The 19,662-nt window shown below is 43.6% G+C and overlaps 1 protein-coding gene across 3 annotated transcripts in view; it reads right to left on the reverse strand.

Annotated features, from left to right (window-relative positions):
* Window positions 1–19,662, reverse strand: part of ARFGEF2 (ARF guanine nucleotide exchange factor 2) — a gene marked incomplete at its 5' end in the record, with an annotated part of 77,006 nt that overhangs the window by 42,567 nt on the left and 14,777 nt on the right. Inside the window, 5 exons of one of the 3 annotated variants that reach the window (XM_084247444.1) lie at window positions 2,085–2,236; window positions 3,837–3,917; window positions 10,523–10,757; window positions 11,079–11,258; window positions 12,054–12,200. In XM_084247444.1, the coding sequence (XP_084103570.1) occupies window positions 2,085–2,236; window positions 3,837–3,917; window positions 10,523–10,757; window positions 11,079–11,258; window positions 12,054–12,200 (795 nt within the window). The remainder of the gene's footprint in view (window positions 1–2,084; window positions 2,237–3,836; window positions 3,918–10,522; window positions 10,758–11,078; window positions 11,259–12,053; window positions 12,201–19,662) is intronic. The other 2 variants (XM_084247443.1, XM_084247442.1) reach the window with 2 other exon arrangements.

The raw sequence follows: 19,662 nt of genomic DNA on the forward strand, positions 1-19,662 counted from the left end.
TTAACAGCCTCCACATATAAAAAGTTCTTATTACCCACTAAGGAAAGAGGGAAACCTTACTACCAAATGAAAAACAGGCAAAGAATAAGAATAAACAACTCTCCAAGAAATGCAAATGATAGGTGCGCCTAAATTACCTTACTAGTAATCATTAAGGTAGGATCTTCATCCCATCACACCAGCAGAGATCTGAATGAATGCTATTGCCCAGTTTTAATGAGGGGATGGGAAAATGAACACTGAGTGTTTACAGGTAGGCAGAGATTAGCTCCCCAGCAGGCTAATTTGATACAAAGGACAAAAAACCTTCAAGTTCCCAACTCTTCCAGCAATACCACTTGTAGGAACTCATGCTCAAGGAAGTGTGAAAGATGTGTTCAAGATGCATCTAGAAGGGTGTTTGCTATGGAATTTTTCCTGCAATAAAAGTGAAATAACCTAAGAACCTAACAGGGAATTGGTTAAATACATTGTGGTGACCCACATGACAGAATTTTTACATGGCCATTTAAAAAATTAGTTAGAGGTGTAAGTACTGATATAGAAAAATGTCCATGGAATAGTTTTGAATGAACAAAGCAAGTTGCAGGCTTGTGAATAAAACACAGTTGCTCCTCTGGATTAAATTCATACCTGTCTATGTTTCTTCATGGAGTGACATGACCCCAAGGGGGCTGCCAGGGACTGAAAGCTTGTGCCCCCGCCCCCATTCATGTGTTGAAACCTAATCCCCAATGTCACGGTGTTTCAAGGTGGAGCCTTTGGGAGGTGACAAAGTCATGAGGTTGGAGCTCTCATGAATGGGTTAGTGTGCTTGTGACAGAGATCCCTAATCCTTCAGCCAAGTGAGGCCCCAGCAACAAGATGGCCATCTGTGAACCAAGAAGTAAGTTCTCATTAGATATCAAAAGTGTCAATGCCTTGAACTTGGAATTCCTGGCTTCCAGAACTGTAAGAAATAACTTTTGCTGCTTGTAAGTCACCCAACCTATGGCATTCTGCTGTAACAAATGTTATAGCATTTTCCCATCCCCTCATTAAAACTGGACAAAGAGCAAAAATTGGTTGTTGAGGAGAGGGGCAAAAAAAGGCACTTATTCTTCTAAAGCATGAAATACAAAGATACAGATAATACATAAACAGATATCCAGTTTATCAATGACTTTAAAATTTCATGAAAGGGGGTATGGTGATTAGGAAAAAGAAACTAAGAGATTCCTTGTGGGGAATGATAATGAAAAAGGTTGAAAAACACTGATGAAAAGTAGAGAGATAATGTCTTCAGGGAGATGTTAATGTCATATCACTTCCTGCTCTGAATGGTTGTACACAGCATTTTCAAGAGAACAATAAGGCTATTTAAAACATGTGGCAGGGCCTCCCCAGTGGCACAGCAGGTTGAGCGCAGCGCTGTGAAGCTGCCGGCAGCCTCCATGGCGCTGGTTTGAATCCCGCCAGGCCGGGGAGATTCCCACCAGGCCGGGGAGATTCCCACATGGTGCAACAGATCTCTCCTGTCTCACCCGCTGCTCCCCTCAGTAGTACATTTCGGTCATTCTGCCTGTTCTACTCCCCTCTCTGCCTCTGGTACAGACCCCAGTGCTTGTATAAATAAATAAATATTTAAAAAAAAATAAAATGTGGCAGAAGAATGTATATAATATACATGAAATGTTAAAAAGCAGGTTACAAAACAGCACATATAGTGTGTTATTCTACGTAGGTGGAAAAAGACTATGAGGGGGACAAAAATTTAGAAGGATAAAGATAAAATGTTAACAAGGGCTATCTCTGGGTTATGGATGACTTACTTCCTTCTCTATGTTTTCTTATTTTCCTGTAATGAGAAAGGGTAGGAAATGTACATTTTTAAAAGTCTGAATAAACAGAGTTTAGTAACAATGTCAGGTAACCAATATTAGCATGCTCAAGAATGGAAGCTAATACAAAGAATGCCAGGCCAGGGTGCTGTGACTAATAACTAAGTAGGGCTTATTTGTTTTCACTACTTTTGATAGAAGTTTAATTCTGCATCATCTAAAAAAGTAAAAATGGAAATGAGCACAGGAGGATCACCAACATACCAGATTATCCGCTGATGACAAGGACTGCCTGTCATCTGCTATCCCATTGGTCTGTGAGTTTTCGTCAACTCCCGGGGGAACAGCACATTCCTGGCTCTCCAACTCACCTGGGGCCCTCTTGGGTTCTGTGAGACCATGCTTTTGTGCTGCTTCTAAAACACAAGTGCAAAAGTCATCAACACATTAAAGGTGGCCTGGCTTGACACCAGGAAGTCATTCACAAAACCTTCCAGGTACTGCTTCTTCCCCTTCCCTGCACCAATAACCCATGATTGACATAATATTGGAAAGGGTTTCTCCACAGTGGTGCTTAGGCTTTACATGAGTCTAGTATTCAAGCCCTAATCCCAGGAGGCTTCATTCATATTAGTCCATGTCAATGGTGCCTACAGAATTGTATAAAACCATAGTTTGCCCAACCCCTGTTCAAGTTTGAAAAAGTTTAGAAGCAGCTAAACACAAAAGCACAAATTTTCTTGAAGGACTAATACTATATGGGTTAAATCAGGACAAACTGAACTCAATGGGGAGTTCATTAACCTTTTTTTTTTTTTTTGTGGGACCCTCGCCGGTGGCCGGGGAACGAACTGCCGCTGCAGAGGCTGTGGGCAGCCTCGCAGCCCAGTGCTCAACCACTGCGCCACCAGGGGAGGCCTGGGAGCTCATGAATCTTTAATGAACAACTTATTACTTAAGCACAATCTTCAACAATGGTTTTATAAAGCACACATTCATTCAACAAATACTTATTAAGTGTCTAATAAGTACCAAGCTCTATGCTAGGGGCTGGGGGATACAGAAGGTATCAAATGTTCATTATGTGGTAACTTTTTACTGACCCCAGAAAAAAAAGCTAAAGGTGTGAAATAAACTTACTCTGTTTTAAAGACATTACTGCAAGGAGTTAAATAAAGAAAATCTATGCACATAGCTTGGTGGTGGCCTATCTTAATAAGAACAGAGCTGAAAGACGTTGTTCAAATTTCTTTGACCACTGCTCTCAGTAGAACTACATTTTTAAATTCATGACCGTGTACATGGCATTATGCACATTAATAACTGAAACACGATTCATGAGACCAATTCTTAACATATGACACAGGCAGCTTACATTCTATTTTCATTTAAGTCTGTCATTAAAAAAAAGTGCTGATTGCAACTCCACTATCTTATTGATTTCTCAACCCATTACTGGTTTTTGGCACTGGAACTGAGTGTTTAACACATAGCCATTGATTTGAGATTTGGGGCATAAACAAAGAAAAAATCATCCAATAGTCATTCTGGATCTATACAAGTTTAATTCAACTAGAACCGCACTACGAAGCTGAGGGAGTTCTAAAGGAAGTCTAACAAAACAAAGCTTTCCTGTGGACCCAATACCTGTGTATGTGGGGACTGTCCTCTGGATACATCAGTGGTTGGCCACAAAAATTCACCAGCAAGGGACACTCTCAGGGCTCAAAGCCCACTCCCAGAAAAACCTACATATGGACGGAGTGCCCCTCCGTGCCACCAGATGGAGCACACAGACCTAAAGTGGTCAGATGGTGCTTCTTGAACCCCATCCCAATAAATAAAATCAGCCACTAAAAACAAGAAATCACTGAATTCACACATAAATGGGCAGACATGGCAGACTCAGTCTCCATGAGTGCACTGGTAGTGGGATACTCCACCACTAAATATATCCTGCTAAGGACTTTTATGGAGGAATGAGGTAGGAGGAAAGGCTGGGTACTTGGTGCTCACCTTTAACAGCAGATGTGACCACATCTTCCAAGATCTCCTTCACCACCTCCTGGGCTCCATCATCAGTCCCTACACACAAACACAAACACATGGGCAATTCCAGGGAAAACAAAGGAAAGGGGAGAAGAAAATGCCAATGTTCTCTAGAGTTACATTTTGGAAGGCAAAGGATGCAAATGAGTAACCTCCAAAGCCAAATTTGATTGTGCCAACAGAAGACAATCCTGTGAAATCTGGAAACTCTTAGGCAGCTTCTGCCATGATTTTGAGTTTCCCTTTGGGGAACAATAAAACCCTCTGACTTACACCCTCTTCCTTCCTAAGTCACAGTTGCTTGGCCCAGGGCCCGCTCCACCAACCCCCAGTTGGAGGCAGGAACTGGATTTAACCAGTGATGGTTCCTGACAGAACAAAAGATGGAGCTTTCTCTTGTGCCCTCACCTCACTACCACGAGTCTTCTGCCTCACACTATAAACCCATAATGTAAAATGAGGTTTCAAATGTACTGTTGGGGATTTACTACATTTTACATTGAATCATTCTGTAAAATGTTAACTTTAAGTTGAAGAGGTTTGGTACCAGTTGCTTTTGTTGGAAAACTAGTTCTGGAGGGTTTATAAGTCCTTGACCAGACTTTTAGAAGTAAACATTACTGATTCATAAAATGTCACACTGCCCAAAATGGCCATGATGTTATTAAATCAGCAAATCCAAATTACAGCCCTTTTAATTCTTTCTTAATGAGATTTTCAATCGAGCCACTATTTTTTATATGAGTTCTGCGTCTGGTCCACAGGGTCCTGGAAAACAGCATGAAGTATTTCCATGAAGCACTTAGCCCACCATAAGTATGCAAATATTCATGTTACATGCTTTTCTTAGAGCAAGAAAGAACTTAAATGGATGTCAGGAAAGTCTGCAGCCACAGACACAATCTCCTAAGCACATTTCGTCCTCATCTGAAGAAGATGGTTTAAATTAGACTGATGGACACTTCAGTCATTCTCAAACAACCTCCAAATCTCTGCCCTATTTCTAGTCTATGTACTCACCCGTGCTCTTAAATCACCTCACTGTAGGCATTAATACTCACAAAATCAGGTTTTATATGCTTACCTTTTCGAATGCAAGTTAAAACAAATGCCTAACTCTTAAAATGAAAACTGTTCACTTGTGAGCCAACCTAACATCATGCACTCTACACCATGACTCGGTAAACATGTGACGAGCTATTTCCAGGCTCCTTTCCAGGTCCAACTCTCACTGATGCTATGATTTAACAGAACGATGACGACAGTTTCTGAACTCTACCGTACATTCCCAAGTCCCTGTACACATACGGCACCCAAGAAACACGGGCATGATGAACACACTTTGTAGACAGAGGAGCCGCAGGCGGGGTGAATGAGAGCAGAAGCGTGAGGTGGCTGCTGAAAGCGTCATGCCTCCGCTACTCGCTCTTCCCCCAGCCCTGCAGCTTTATGTAATAAAAATTTTACATATATTCAAGGTATACAACTTCATGGTTTGATACACATTTATGCTGTGAAATAATCAAAGCAACAAGCTAATTAACATATCTATCACCTCATATAGTTACAATTTTCTTTTTGTGTATAGGGTAACACTTTTCTCTACTCAGCAGACGTCAAGTCCTGTTAGAGCTCCAAAACGTGTTCATCTTCATTTCCCGGATTAGTGAAGTAGAGTGCCTTTTCAAATATCTGCTAGCCATTTGTGTATCTTCTTTAGAGAAATGCCTATTCAGGTCCTTTGCTCATTTTTTAGTGGGGTTATTTGCTTTTTCCTATTGAGTTGTATGAACGTCTTATGTATTTTGGATAGTAACTTCTTGTCAGGTATGCTCTGCAAATATTTCACCCCATTCTGTTGTCTTTCCACTCTGTTCACTTCATTGTGCCTAAGTACTTGTGCTTTAAAAACTTTTGAATAAGTTGTAAATATTTAAAACGAACTCAGATCTGGCTTCTATGTAAAAAAGACTATCTGACAACACTGGGCCACAACAGGCTGGAAGCAGGAGAACTGCCCCCTTTAAGCAGGGCACAAACTCTGCAGATGACCTGTTGCCTTAGTCTTCACCTCTCCCAACGGTCTCTCCTCCTTTGAGGCCAAGTGCCAGTCACCTGTGTTGCTCTGGTGCACTGAGTAGGGAAGTAACACACATCCACTAGTGTGTCTGTCAAAAGTGGGAAAAATGGAAGACAAACAGGATGGTTTAAGAAGATCAGAGAGAAAATGTTCTTTATGGGAGCGACTTCAATGCCGTATTAAAGGTATGGGCTCTGGAGCCAATGTGCCTGGTTTAGGTCCCTGCTCTGCCACTTCCCAATGTGAGGACTTAAATTACTTAACCTCTCAAGCCTCAATCCCAACAGCATCAAACAAGGATGAGTACAACAGCACTTAACCTCACAGGACCCTGTGAGCAGTAAGAGAGGCGATATATGCAAAGTGTGTAAAATGGTGCTTGAAAGAAGAATGAGCATCACATGTTAATTTTTCTCAGGCCTGCATGTATTATGGGTAGAGTGCAACTGTGGTAGAAGACGCCCTTGTGACAGAAGACTGCTCACTCCTGTCATTTCGGAGTGGCCTCGGAGAATAAGTCCATATTGAAATTTCCCAACTAACCATAACTGCAGTTTCAGTTAATTAAAGCCCTTACTATCTTTTTATTTCCGAGGAGAAAAAAAACAACTCTATTTCAACATGCATCTCCTCTTTCCAGCACTGCAGTTTTTTCATTTACACAGCATCAGAATCACATTTTTCTGGACAGATAAGAGAACTGGACTCATTTTCCTTGATAGGCTGGATCCATAAAATCACCTGTGCAAAATCAACAGATTCACAAGGCCTGGAACGGGTGGGAGAGTCAGTAAGCCCTATTCTGACAGAAGGTTTCTGTAGCTGGAGTTGCAAATGGAAAATCCCAACAGAGGCCCAGAAGCAGCAGGAGCCCTGGGCTGCTTCCCTTGCTGATGTGACAGCTTGGGGTAGGTCTGGGATGAGGCTTTCCTGGATGTCATCATGACCACTAATAAGTCTGCTTTGTTTCAGCTTCAAGCATGTTAAAAGTGGTAGACAAATCAAATCCTTGCACGGTTCAGAGTACACTTAAAAGCACTGGCTTTGTTGGTTCCACTGGGACGTCCAGCAGTCACACTAAGCCACAACTGATCAGGAACTGGACCCTATCTATTTCACTGACTCTCTAAGATGGTCACCTTGTATAGGTGCAGAAAGGAGACCGTGCCATTCCCTCCCTAGGCAGTGGGAGCACAGTCCCTAGGGCAGGCACTACCAATTACCTTTATTCTAACAGATGTCCAGTTTTGTTTTGGAAGGGGCTGTGCCTACATTCCTAGACTTCTGAGCAGAAAGGATGGCCATGTGACCAACCTACTCAATGACAGGTAAGCACCCGTTGCTGGGGATGGCACCTTCCAGGAAGACTTCTTGCCCCAGCAAGAAGTGGGAATCCTTTCTTCTGGAGCAAAATGGCAGCCTTCTGAACCATAAGGTGACTTTGAGGATGGACATTCTATGCTAAGAACAATGAGACAAAAATAGATGGAATCTGAGACAGGTCTCCCCATGCCCTATTTTCTGGCCAACGAAGTAGGGGCTGTGGAGGACGGAGTACACACATATTCACCGAAGACACATTCATTCAGCCACCAAAATGAGTGACCGTGTCTGGCACTATTCTGGGCATTTCAATGACATCAGTGTTTAAAACACAGATTCCTAACCTCAAGGTGCTTACATTCTAGCTGGAGCCAATAAAGAAGTAAATTATACTGTATGCTACAGTGGCAGGAAAAACGCAGAGTGGGAGGAGGGACATCTAGAGTCAGAAGGGATAAATGTGAACACACGGAATAAAACGAGACATGCCAGTTTCTAGCATTTAGTTCTGTCCAATGCCTAAGCACTTAACAATACATAAAAATACGAAAGGGAAAAACCAGAGAACAAAGCCGTCTGCTGTCACATTCTGGCTACATGTCAATATGGTTCCTGCACAGGAAGAAATACTTAAGGGAACTTATTGGCAAGATAAATGTCCATTGAAAGCTAATAAAAATGCTGAAAACCAATGAGCTAGAAAGCTTCCCTGTAATGCAGTTATGTCAAAAGCAAGTCAGAAAGGAAGGGGACCTGGGGGCATGTTTCGTTATTTTTATGAAGCTTCAGCCTAACAAAACTACTTTGTTGGTGGTGAACAAAAAAATCATAAAATTCCTGAAGCTGAGATCTTGGTATTGCTAATAGGGAAACTAGGCCCACTTTCAGATACCCGAAATAGTAGTTATCTTTCTTTAAATTAACTCAATTTAAATCTGAAATGTATTTGAAAGATAATACTAGCAAACACTTACATAATCCTAAGTGTCAGATACAGCTCTGAAAGGTTAATTCTCACAACCTATAAATAGCGACTAGTTGTATCCCCATTTTACAGATGAGGAAACTGAGCCTAGAGAGGCTGAAGATTATGCCCAAGCCCACAAAGCTACGAGGTGGCAGGGCCAGCATCTGAACTTAGGCTGTCTGCTCAGAGCCTCTGTTACTGGTGGAGGGAGGACGCATTTTCTCGATTTGATAGTGCTTGTAGTACTTGAGAGTTGCGTCGCTTTTTGCCCTTAAAGAGATACAAGGAGAAAAAAATGAGCCAAGTATCCTTAAACTTAACATGGAGCTGCTCACCTCCACTCCAACCCACCATTCACAGGTGTGCAGTGTGACTCTCACAGGCAATCTGATTACCAGTTCTTGGGAGAAGCCTCACACAGCGCATGAGTACAAGCAACAAAATCCACACAAGACCCTAACTACGAGTCATTCTCTTCGTTAGAGCACAAGGTTAAGTTACCGTGTTGCTGTGTAACCATATTCTCAAAAAAATCATGTTTTTTTCCCCTTCACTCAAAAAAAATTATTTACTGTCTGCTTCCAGGTATTGGAGATACAGTGGTGAACAAGGTGACTTAGGTCTTGCCATTTGTTTTAGGTAAACAGATTCTTGTGTAATCTCAGGTACTGATAAGAGGATGATGGGACAGAGTGATAGAGAGCTTCAAAGAGGGTAATCAGGGTAGCCCCTCTCAGTTTGAACTATCAGATCTAAAGATAAACGGTGGTAGGGGAGTTGCAGGGAAGGGAAAATAAGTGCAAAGGCACTGAGGCACTTTCCAGAACCAGTACCTGTGCATTGTATAGCAAACAAGGGGGAAAGAGGTGCAAGGAGACAGAGGTGGGCAGGTGGGGCAGATCTCCCAGGGCCCTGGAATCCAGAGCCGACACAGATTTTTCTTGGAATACGGTACAGGAAATTACCAAGGGGTTCAGCAGAGGAGGGTCATGGTCTAATTTATGCTTTTGCGAGATCACTGCGGCTGCGTGGAGAAAGTGGGCTGCACTGGAAGACTAGCCTGCAGCTCTGCAAGCCTTACTCTTTTTGCACAGGCTGCTTACTACAGCGTGCTTAAATATTAATGTTTATTGACTGACTGCAGCCTGATAAGGGTTACAGTAAAAACTTGCTCCTCGCCCTGAGAGTTAAGAAGGCAAAGGTGACGTGTGTGTGGGGGGGAGGGGCAGGAGTTCTCAAGCACCTTCCTGACACCTGACACACAGCAGCAGGATTGAGAAGACACCCACCCACTCTGTTCCCCGTGACACATGCCATGCAGCCAGCAACTTTCCCTTTTGTTCTTTCCCCGAGTGAATGGACTCAGAGCAACATTCCAGCAACAACACGTGTTCTGCTCTTATGTATGCCAAGCGCTCTGGTAAATTCCAAAGAAAAGCTGCTCTAGTCAGGAACATGCCACCACTAGAAACCATCACCAATAATGTGAAGAAGAGATATGAGAGCAATTACAGAGACAGGTCAGAGGTTCCAGGTAGTACAACCAGCCAGAGTTAAGAATTATTTGACAGGATCACTGGGGGAGGTATAAATTCCTTGCGAAGGAGAAAAGTATGAATCTCGGGTCTGGTTCACAAAAGTTACAAACATTAAAAATAATCTTGTGACAATCCAACTCATGATTTCATGCCTAATATTATATTTACTTTAAAGCTACAATCAAGCATGGGATCTCTCTTTCATTTGAAAAAGCATAAAAAGTAATTAACATACTGGGTCACAGACAAAAACAAAACTAGCAGTCTAGCTGTCCATCGATGCATCCGCCCACCCACCTTCTTGCTCCTTTCACACACGTCTGAACAGCGTCTGTCAGGCAGTGGGCAAGGCACAGAGGTGCTGTGTACACAGCACAGAGAAGAGCCTTGTCCTCTTCTGGGTGGGTGAGACAGACAAGGAGCAACTAACTACCTAAATAATTAGCTGTGAGGAGATAAATGCCCCAACTGACCCCACTGCGCTGGAGCTGACACCACGAAGCAGCAGCCAGACACAAGCCAAGCACTGTTTAGAGAAAAATACAACGGCCCATGGGACATCAGCCAGCTGCCCCCTGGTGGGTGCTCCCAGAGAGGAAAGCAAAGGAGATGGCAAGGGAAAGGCCCAGAAAGAGACAAGCTGCTCTCAGGGGTTTCTCGCCGATGTCACCAGACTCCTGCGGCTGGCCCTCAGACACGGGAGGACCCCCCTCTCACAGCTGAGAAGGGGTAGTGCGAGGCATACCTGACAGGGATGAGCCTCTTTCTCTGGGCGCATCTCCGTTCTCTGAGCTCACTTTTCCAGAACCACTGCTGGCATGTTCACCGTTGGTTAAATCTGTTTTTTCAGGAGTTGTTGGTTTGCTCTGTGCCTGGCTCTGCTTCAAATGACTCAATTTTGGGGACACGGCTGCAGCCTGGATCACAGGAGACTGGGGTTTCGACTGGATTGGTTTCTCTAGTTCTCTGGCTTCCTGCAACTGAAAAGCAACACAAAAGAAATTCAATCTAAGTGGTCGCAGCATTTTGACACAGAACAGAAAAGATGTCAGCTTACTGTTTAAAAATTTTCTAAATAGAAGGGTAAAATCTTAAAAAAAAAAAAATTGCTTTGATAAACTCAAAGCAAATTCTGAATGCAAATGTCAAAGCCCATGCTAGATTCTCCTTCCACTTCTAAAAGCAAAGATGAAAACATCATACAGAGAACCCAGAGAAAGAGCTATAAACTCTAAAATGCCAAGTGATTTCCGCCAGGCGCTGAGGGCACACGTGAAACTGTTCCAGCACCAGCAACTCACCACTTGGTTTTCCATGCGGGTGAAAATGACGTTCAGCATCTGAGTAAGAGTAGCCTTGGCAGTGGTTTGATTGATGAGATTTTTGCTGGCCAAATAGATATTGTAACATGTCCTAACGGTCTGCAGGATAGTACCCTCATGGATTTCTATGTGCGGCGACGTCACTGCTGTCAGAAGAGCCTAAAACAAAAATCCACACCCTTCACCTTCATGACTCCTCCCACCTGGCCACCCTCCCAACTCCAACAGCTAGCCTCTTCTATGGGTTTGGCTTTGGTTTTGTTTGGGTTGGTTTTATAAATTTTAAGGAGATGGTTCTGTAATTATTTGAAGTAATTATGTTGAAGAGGGCTTTCTATCCACTTTTTTAAAAGCTGAAAAATATAAAATTTTCCCTCTCAGGAGGGAAATGCTCCAACGTGAAAAATGACCTCTTTGATTGGGGGAGGGGGTGTCAGTTTCCCAGTTCCCCTAAGGGTTTTCAAGGAAAAGTGTGGCTAACAAGGAGCCATCGTGCCAAAGCTGACACCATTAAGGACCTAAGATTTGGGAACCTGGCCACACCCATTCTGCTCCTGCTCTCAGCAAGCAAATGGTACCACCCCTTGACACCCAGCAGAAATGGAACAGGGAAGTAGATTAGGGGGACAAGAGGATAAGGGGCAAATTGGTGATAAAAGTATCAACAAGGACCGGAGGAGAAATGTCCGAACAGGAACCCAGAATTCGAAGAGGGAAGAGGAGAGGATTTCAAACTGATTTAATTAATAACTTACACTATTATTAGTGGGACTGTTGTGTCTCCATCCATGCTAATAAATCCTGACACTTAACAAAAGATCTAAGCGATGCTTACATTTTCCTGTTCCAGCTCAGCACCACTTGATACAACTTACACATGGTAAATTAGGAGCCCAAGTTCCTAAAAGGGTCTAGCTTTCTCATTTAAAATCCAGGCCAGGCAAACAGAAATACCTTAATTATTTGTAACTGAACTCCCTCATCGGTCTGAGGACCCTGAAAACAATTGCATATGGTTTCCACGATCCGGTCGATCAGCCGTTTCCCTGGGGCTCCACTGTCGGGGGCGTTGCCAGTGATGTGCCCATACGCGATGAGTTTCTAAACAGAAGGAACATGGATGAGAAGTTTCCGCCTGGCCAGGACTGAGGCCGCCCACAGCAGCAATATGCAGGCAGGCACATGGCCTTTAACTTCCGGTTCCCACAACTCCTCTGCCCCCTGGGGTGTGGCGGGCACTGCCCCCCATGAGGACAGTGCTCACCCTGTCTCCCAATGGCAGAAAGCCCCACAATAGTGAAACAGTGCAGAACAAGATATAGAATATTCCCCAGTATGTTCCACAACCACTTGTACAAAAACTGAGACAGACAGTGGTGAAAGGCTGCCTGGTGAGGGTGTCAGAGCAAAATGGGGAGTGACTGCTGATAAGCACCTGATTTCTTTGAGGTGAGAATCTAATCTAGAATTAGATTGTGTGATGGTTGCACATTTGTTAAAACACAAAAATTACTGAAATGTACACCTTCAAGTGGTGAGCTGCATGTACTGAAATATTCCTTGATGATGTTCTTTTAAAAACATAAACACTTTCGGGTCTCCCTGGTGGTGCAGGGGTTGAGACGCAACCTATGAAGCTGTCCGCAGCCTCCGCAGCATGAGTTCTATTCCCCAGTCAGCCAGGGAGCAACCCATATGGAGCAGCAGACCTCTCCTGTCTCGCCCAAAGATGACATGTTTTATTTGGGGGGAGAACTCTGCACCGTGGCAGGGGTGGGAATGACACTTTAGCCACATACTTTGAGCCTTTTTGAATGCAGAATCATGACAGCATACTGTCTACACCGATGTCCTTGAACAGTGTTTGTCACCCATGTGGCTGGAGACAAGTGGCTCTTCTTGGTCAGGTGACAGATGGGTTTGGCCAGGGGACACCTTTGAGAGGTCACCTGCCTGGGTGACCTTAATCATGACCTGGATTTCATTATGGAGAACCTGAAACTCAAAGGGTAGGGGGATTTCCGAAGCTGGCTGAGATTCTGAATCACCTGAGGTAGCTCATTAAAAATACACATTCTTGGACTTGAACCTACACCTACTGAACCAGGACTTCCGGGGTGGACTCCAGAAGGAGAGTGCAGTTCTAAGTCCAGATTACTTACTTTGATGGCTAACCTGGTGAAAGAAGTACTCCTCTGACACAAGCCCTCTGGGACACTGAATTCTGAGGCATTCTTTGCTTCCTATGATGTAGTACAGACTCTTAAAAATGTGCCTCTGTTCTTTACCCTTGTCACATCCTTGCCTCTAGCTGCACAAAGGGACACAAGATCCTGGGGTCATCTACAGAGTCACCACCCTGTGACAGGAATACCTGCCACCCTGCACAAGCCTGACACCCCATCCCAGTGATTTTTCCCATCATCAGCCTTGAAAGCACCACCACTCAATAGGTAGAAAGAAAAACAGTTAAGACAAAGTAGCTGCAAGTAAACATTTGATGCACTAGGCGGGGTAGGGGGAAGGGAGCCTGCATGGACTGGACAGAGGCTGGCACACACTCTGCTGATCAAGTCCAATCCCAGGCATCTCCAGATGGGGGTGGGTGTTGTGCTGAATGGTATTTTTGAAATACAGACGCCCTTTTCCTCATCCCCTCTTACTGCTCAATACATGCAGGCTTCTGAAGAGGGCAGTGCTGGGTACCTGGTCAATCAGTTATGGTTTTTGACTCTGCTTCCTCCTTCCTCCTAAAGAACCCAAGTCCATTCTGAGCACCGAGTGATGAGTGGGACAGGCTATACAAAGTCCTAAAATACAGGCTGGATAGAGTCCTAAAATATGAATGTTGAAAGGGAGGCACCACTGAACCCCACACTCAAGCTGCAAAGCAAAAATGCTAGATGTTTAATTCAAACCTGATCAAAGATTAGAAGTATACTCCTTTTTACAGACTCTTTCAGAGGCACCCTTTCTTCAAATTGAGAGGGCTTAAAGTCTGACTTTACTTTCTTGTCTGTGGGTGGGACCAGGCCAGAGGACAGCAGAATTCCTGTGTCCTGTGGGCCTTCCAAGCCCTGCCTTCTTACCTTCCCTGTGCCAAGTATGTTCTGGGTACTGAGGGCACAATGATGAATAAGATTGAATACACCCTTTTACTCAGGGTGTATATTTTCCAGGCTGCAGACCAAAGCCAAAAGACCCGACTGGGACCTATGGGGCCCTGTGTGATTTGCAGACATCATGAAAAAAACAAACTGTAGTGATAAGCATAGCATGATCTTATTTTTAGAAAATGATGAGGTGAGTATGTGTAGAAGTATTTTTGTAAATGTATACAGAAAAGCCTGGAAACATATCAGAGATTCAGCAGCATGAGCATGCTTGGCAAGCTCGCTTGAGCAAAGTGCTTTGCACAGTGAGTGAGGTGGAAAGCTTCTGGCAGGTTTAGGCAAAGAATGATCACGATGTGATAGATTTCTAAAGGCTCCTCTGATGTGGAGAATAGGCTGGAGGTACCACCAGTAGAAACAACGGACCCATGAAATGACTACCTCAAATGTCCAGAGGGAGATGCCGGTGGTCTGGACTTTGTGGGGGTGGCAGAAATGGAGAGTAGCAGTTCCTGCCTACTCCTTGCCGATGCTGCGATGAGGTGGGAAGAGGGACAGAAGAAAGAGACCTTTGGGCAGCTGGTTCACTGATACATCATGTGTCTGAGGAGGCTACTTGACAGGGATTGTTCTTGTAATCTAGTTTACAGTGCCCCCTTATAGGGCAGGGACAAATAAAATGCTCACATAAAATACCCACATATATTTTGTAGTAATGTAGATGTGACAAAATACAGTCAAAAGAAATGCTTTGTATTACATGCAGCAATATAGTTGGATCTTAAAAACACTGCTGAATGTGAGAAGACAGAAAAATTAACGCCAATGGTTTTATGTGTGTGTGTGTGTGTGTGTATATATATATATATATATATATGAAAAAGAAAATTCTGTGATCAAAGTAGGCAACTGGGCTTGGGTTTGGGGTCCAAGACACTTCAGCATTATCTGTAAAATTCTAAAAAAATATTCAAGAGACGATGCTCATGTACAACTAATAGAATTAAAAATGGATTTTAAAATGTACATTAAAAAAAATCCAAAGTTTTCTAGAAATAAGAATTAAAAGATAATGCTTGTAGTATGAACAGGATGACAGACCATTGGTTCCCCACAGCCTTCACTGTGATGTAGAAAGACAGTATTAGAACTCTATTTCTATTTCTCCTTGTATTATTGTTTTAAAAGTAATTTAATAACAGCAGTACATGCATGTAATCATACAATTGATGACATGGGAATGAACACATCAGGAGGATCTCCTAAAAAAACATGTTACTGATATGTGCCAGAAAAAGCTTGGACAAGACTGAACCCTGACCCTTTTCCCCAGACCAGGTCTTGGGGAAGTATATAGCATAGCAGATGCCAAAGGAAGGAATGCAGAGATTCTTTATTGCAACAGAAGCTGCAGCCAGGAAAGGCTCCAGGCTTTTCCCAGCAGGAGAGAGAACTTTGAACTCACGGTGCACGTGGCAAACCAAACTCTGAGCACCTTTGCCGCCCCATTACCTCTCCAAGCTCAAAAAAAGGACATTTTCAAATGTTCAGGGCATATCTGCAGCTGGTTCAAGTCAGCCGCCACCAACCTGTACCCCTAGGTGCTGGCCTCCCATTTTCAAGACTGCAGTTACCTCACCAATACTGGAAAAAGCCTGTCACCCAGGCTTTTCGAGGTCAACCACCAAGAGGAAATGACTTTTCATTCAGTATTCCATGCTTCTGTGGACATTTTCCAAAACATTTTGAATTTTGTATATTAACTAAAGAAACCAGAGCACCTATTAAATTACAGAGAACTCCCATTCTAAAAAGAAGAGCTACCATATGTCATAAGGCTCACGACAGGTAACTACACCTTTATACTGACAACTAAAGACAGCAGCTGAAGTAAAGCAGGGTGTCAGTGTTTCCATCAGATAAGATACTCTCAGAAACGGAGTGCCAGAAACACTATTTCTAGGAAAACACAACATATTTTTTAACTAGAGAGGTCAGAATAATGGGGTAATAGTGAAGTAATAGTGGGGTAATATGGGGTAATAGTGAAGAGGCAAGGTTGGCAATTTTTTTCTGTAAAGGACCACATACTAAATATTTAGGCGCTGCAAGTCAGATGGATGTCATTTCCAAATACTCAACTTAGCGGTAAGAGTGGGAAGGACCCCCCCCAGATAATACATAAACCAATGGGCACAACTGTTGCTCTGGGACTGCATGTTTCCCACCAAATTCCTATGTTGACACCCAACCCCCAGTGTGATGGTGTTAGGAAGGTGGGGCCTTTGGGAGATGGCTAAGTTTAGATGAGGTCGTAATAGGATGAGCGCTCTCTAGGAGACTAAAGAGCTAGATTCTCTCTCCACCACGTGAGGACACAGTGAGAATATGGCTGGCTACAATCACTTGCAGGAAGAGGACTCGCAACGGGAACTGAACCAGTGGGTACCTTGATCTTGGATTCTCCCAGTCTCCAGGATTGTGGGAAATACATATCTCTTGTGTGAGTCTGTGGTATTTAAGTTCGTGTTATTCTATTTTAATAGCCCCAGCAGATTAAGACAGCTGTGTGCCAACAAAACTTGGCTGACCAAGCAGGCAGCAGGTCCAATGTGGTACATGGTTAAGAACATGCACGGGGGGTAAAGGAGTTCCAGATCCCCCACCAATTACATTACTTCTTGGCCAGGGAAACTTGGGGGTGTCAGTCACTATTTTCTAAGCCTGTTTCCTCCATTCAAAAACAAAGATGAGAGTAAGTACCTCAGAGGCTTGGATAAAGCACTCAGTGCCCAGTGGAGGCTGAGCACTCAATACATGTTAGCCATCGTTCTTAGTATCAATGAAGTTGGCTATCAGCACCAAGTTCAAAACTAAACTTTTCTTTTTTTTTTTAAAGATTTATTTATACAAGCACTGGGTACAGTCAGAAGTGGGGGAAGGTGAGAGAATTCACCAGAGCCAGAGCGGAGAGCAGAACAGGCAGACTGACGAGGTACACAGCTGAGGGGAGCAGTGGGCGGCAGGAGAGGTCTGCACACCATGTGGGATCCTCGCCCGGCGGCCAGGGATCGAACTAGCACTGTAGAGGCTGCGGGCAGCTTCGCAACCCAGTGCTCAACCGCTGCGCCATGGGGAGGCCCTCAAAACTAAACTTTAACATGAGGAGAAAACAAGGGAAATTAACTTATGCCAAATTTCCTCAGAAAATGTTCACAGCAACAAATATTTTAGGATAGAAGTAGAACTTGAGTCTGCCATTTGAGAATTCTTGGCTCATTGTATGTTTCGCATAGGACAATCTGCACAGAATTACACTGAATGAGAAAATGGCTTCTCATTTGGAAGAGCTGCTTCTGTGAAGGAGCTGTCATCAATCTTCAAGTACAGATACATCAAAGAAGAGCGATTAATAGAGTAAATATTAGATGAGAAATGCCAAAAATGTGTTAAGCCCACTGCCACTTCACAGTCATCAGCCTCAGCAGACATAACCAGTCAATTGACAGCATTTCTTAAGAAACCCAGATGAGGCTACAGATTCTCATTCAACACAGCTTCTAACTATCATAACATAGAACCTAGCCACTATTCTGTTCTAGAAAGTATTGGAAACTGCAAATGTCTTCAAAGTATTTTTTGAATTTGTCAAGTTTTCACTGATGTAGATGCCCACTGGGGTTAAGAAACATTTTTTCACGTAACTAGAAACCTAAGGAGTAAATCTTAAGAATAAATATAAAACTGCTGGACCAAAAATTAAGAAACACAAGGTGTGGTGCTGCTTCTGTCTCTCACTATCTGCATGCTGTTGGAAAAGCCAGTTTAACTTCTCTGTACTGCTGCTTCTTCATCAATAAAAGGTAACTGATAACAAGAGTACTGGCGGCTCTAAACAGCCAATCCTCATTATTTACAGAGTCTGTACATGCAAACATACCATGCACTGAAATTTACTTGTAAATCACAAAGTACCAACCGCGGCTCTTGTGCAGCCATGGCAGACACAAGCTGAGCGTGAAGAACTTGGACCACCTGATGTGCACATTCCTGGCTGAGGCCAAACAAGGAGATACTTGTTTCAGCTCTTTTTGTGAAGTTTATTGAGTGTCTTGTTTTTGCATTTATGCCTTTTTGGGGGGTGTTTTTGTCATTTAAAATGTCCCTGAGGGCCTCCCATGGTGGCGCAGGTGGTTGAGCGCCACACTGTGAAACTGTCTGCAGCCTCTGCAGCGCCGGTTCGATCCCGGCTGGCCAGCAAGGGTCCCACATGGTGTGGCAGACCTCTCCTGTGTTCCCCACTCTTGTCTCTGGTGAATCCTCTCACCCTCCCATGCATCTGGCCTATACCCCAATTCTTGTATAAATAAACAAATAAATCTTTTTAAAAAAAAAAAAAATGTCCCTGAGCATAGTGCTGAAGTGCTCTCTACTGTTCCCAAGAGCAAGAAGGCACTGATGTGCCCTCTGGAGAAATTACATTTGTTGGATAGGTACTGTTCAAGCATGGATTCCAGTGCTGTTGACTGTTAATGAATCAGTAACAGATGTTAAATAATGTGTCTTAAATAGGAAAAACATAAAACAAGGTCCTGTAGTGATCAGCTGACAAACATGTGGTGGTGACCAGAGGCTTGTAGGAACCTAGCCCTGTATTTCTTCCGGAAACAGTGGTTTAGTATTCGCTCATTCAGTGTCTGCAATAACTTTATACATTACCGCAAGTAATGAGAATTAATCGTATCTATTTCTGTACTTCATATCATGAATTTTAATGCCATCAAGAAAGTGACTGCATAAAAATATCTATGTGCCCATGTGTACCAAATATTCCAATCAATGCTTAAGGTTTCATTTAGAAAAACATAAAAGACTAGACTCTTAGCAGTGACCTTACTGTACTATATTCACAAGTTGATTTTCAACAATGAACACCTGAAACTTATATTATAAAGCCAAATGACTTCAATTGAAAAAAAAGAAACATACAAACTGTTTCTATAAAAACAAATTCTCCCTTTACTTAAAAAGCTCAGAACCCTCACTGCTCCTTCCCTCACAAGCCTCCATAAAGAGTATGCGGGGGCCTCCCTGGTGGCGCAGCGGTTGAGCACTGGGTTGTGAAGCTGCCCGCAGCTTCTGCAGTGCCAGTTCGATCCCCAGCTGCTCCCCAGCCACCGGAGGAGGGTCCCACGTGGCGCGCAGACCTCTCCTGCCGCCCGCTGCTCCCCTCAGCAGTGTACTTCGGTCCTTCTGCCTGCTCTGCTCCCCGCTCTGGCTCTGGTGGATTCTCTCACCCTCCCACGCTCTGACTGTACCCAGTGCTTGTATAAATAAATAAATAAATCTTTAAAAAAAAGAGTATGCGGGATTGCACCTCTCCCCACCACCTCCGAGAGCATTCTGAGCACACGGGGCTCGCCAGCATCACTCTTGTGTGAGGACACTGG

This window comes from Talpa europaea, assembly GCF_964194135.1.
Source record: "Talpa europaea genome assembly, chromosome: 11".
NCBI lineage: Eukaryota > Metazoa > Chordata > Mammalia > Eulipotyphla > Talpidae > Talpa > Talpa europaea.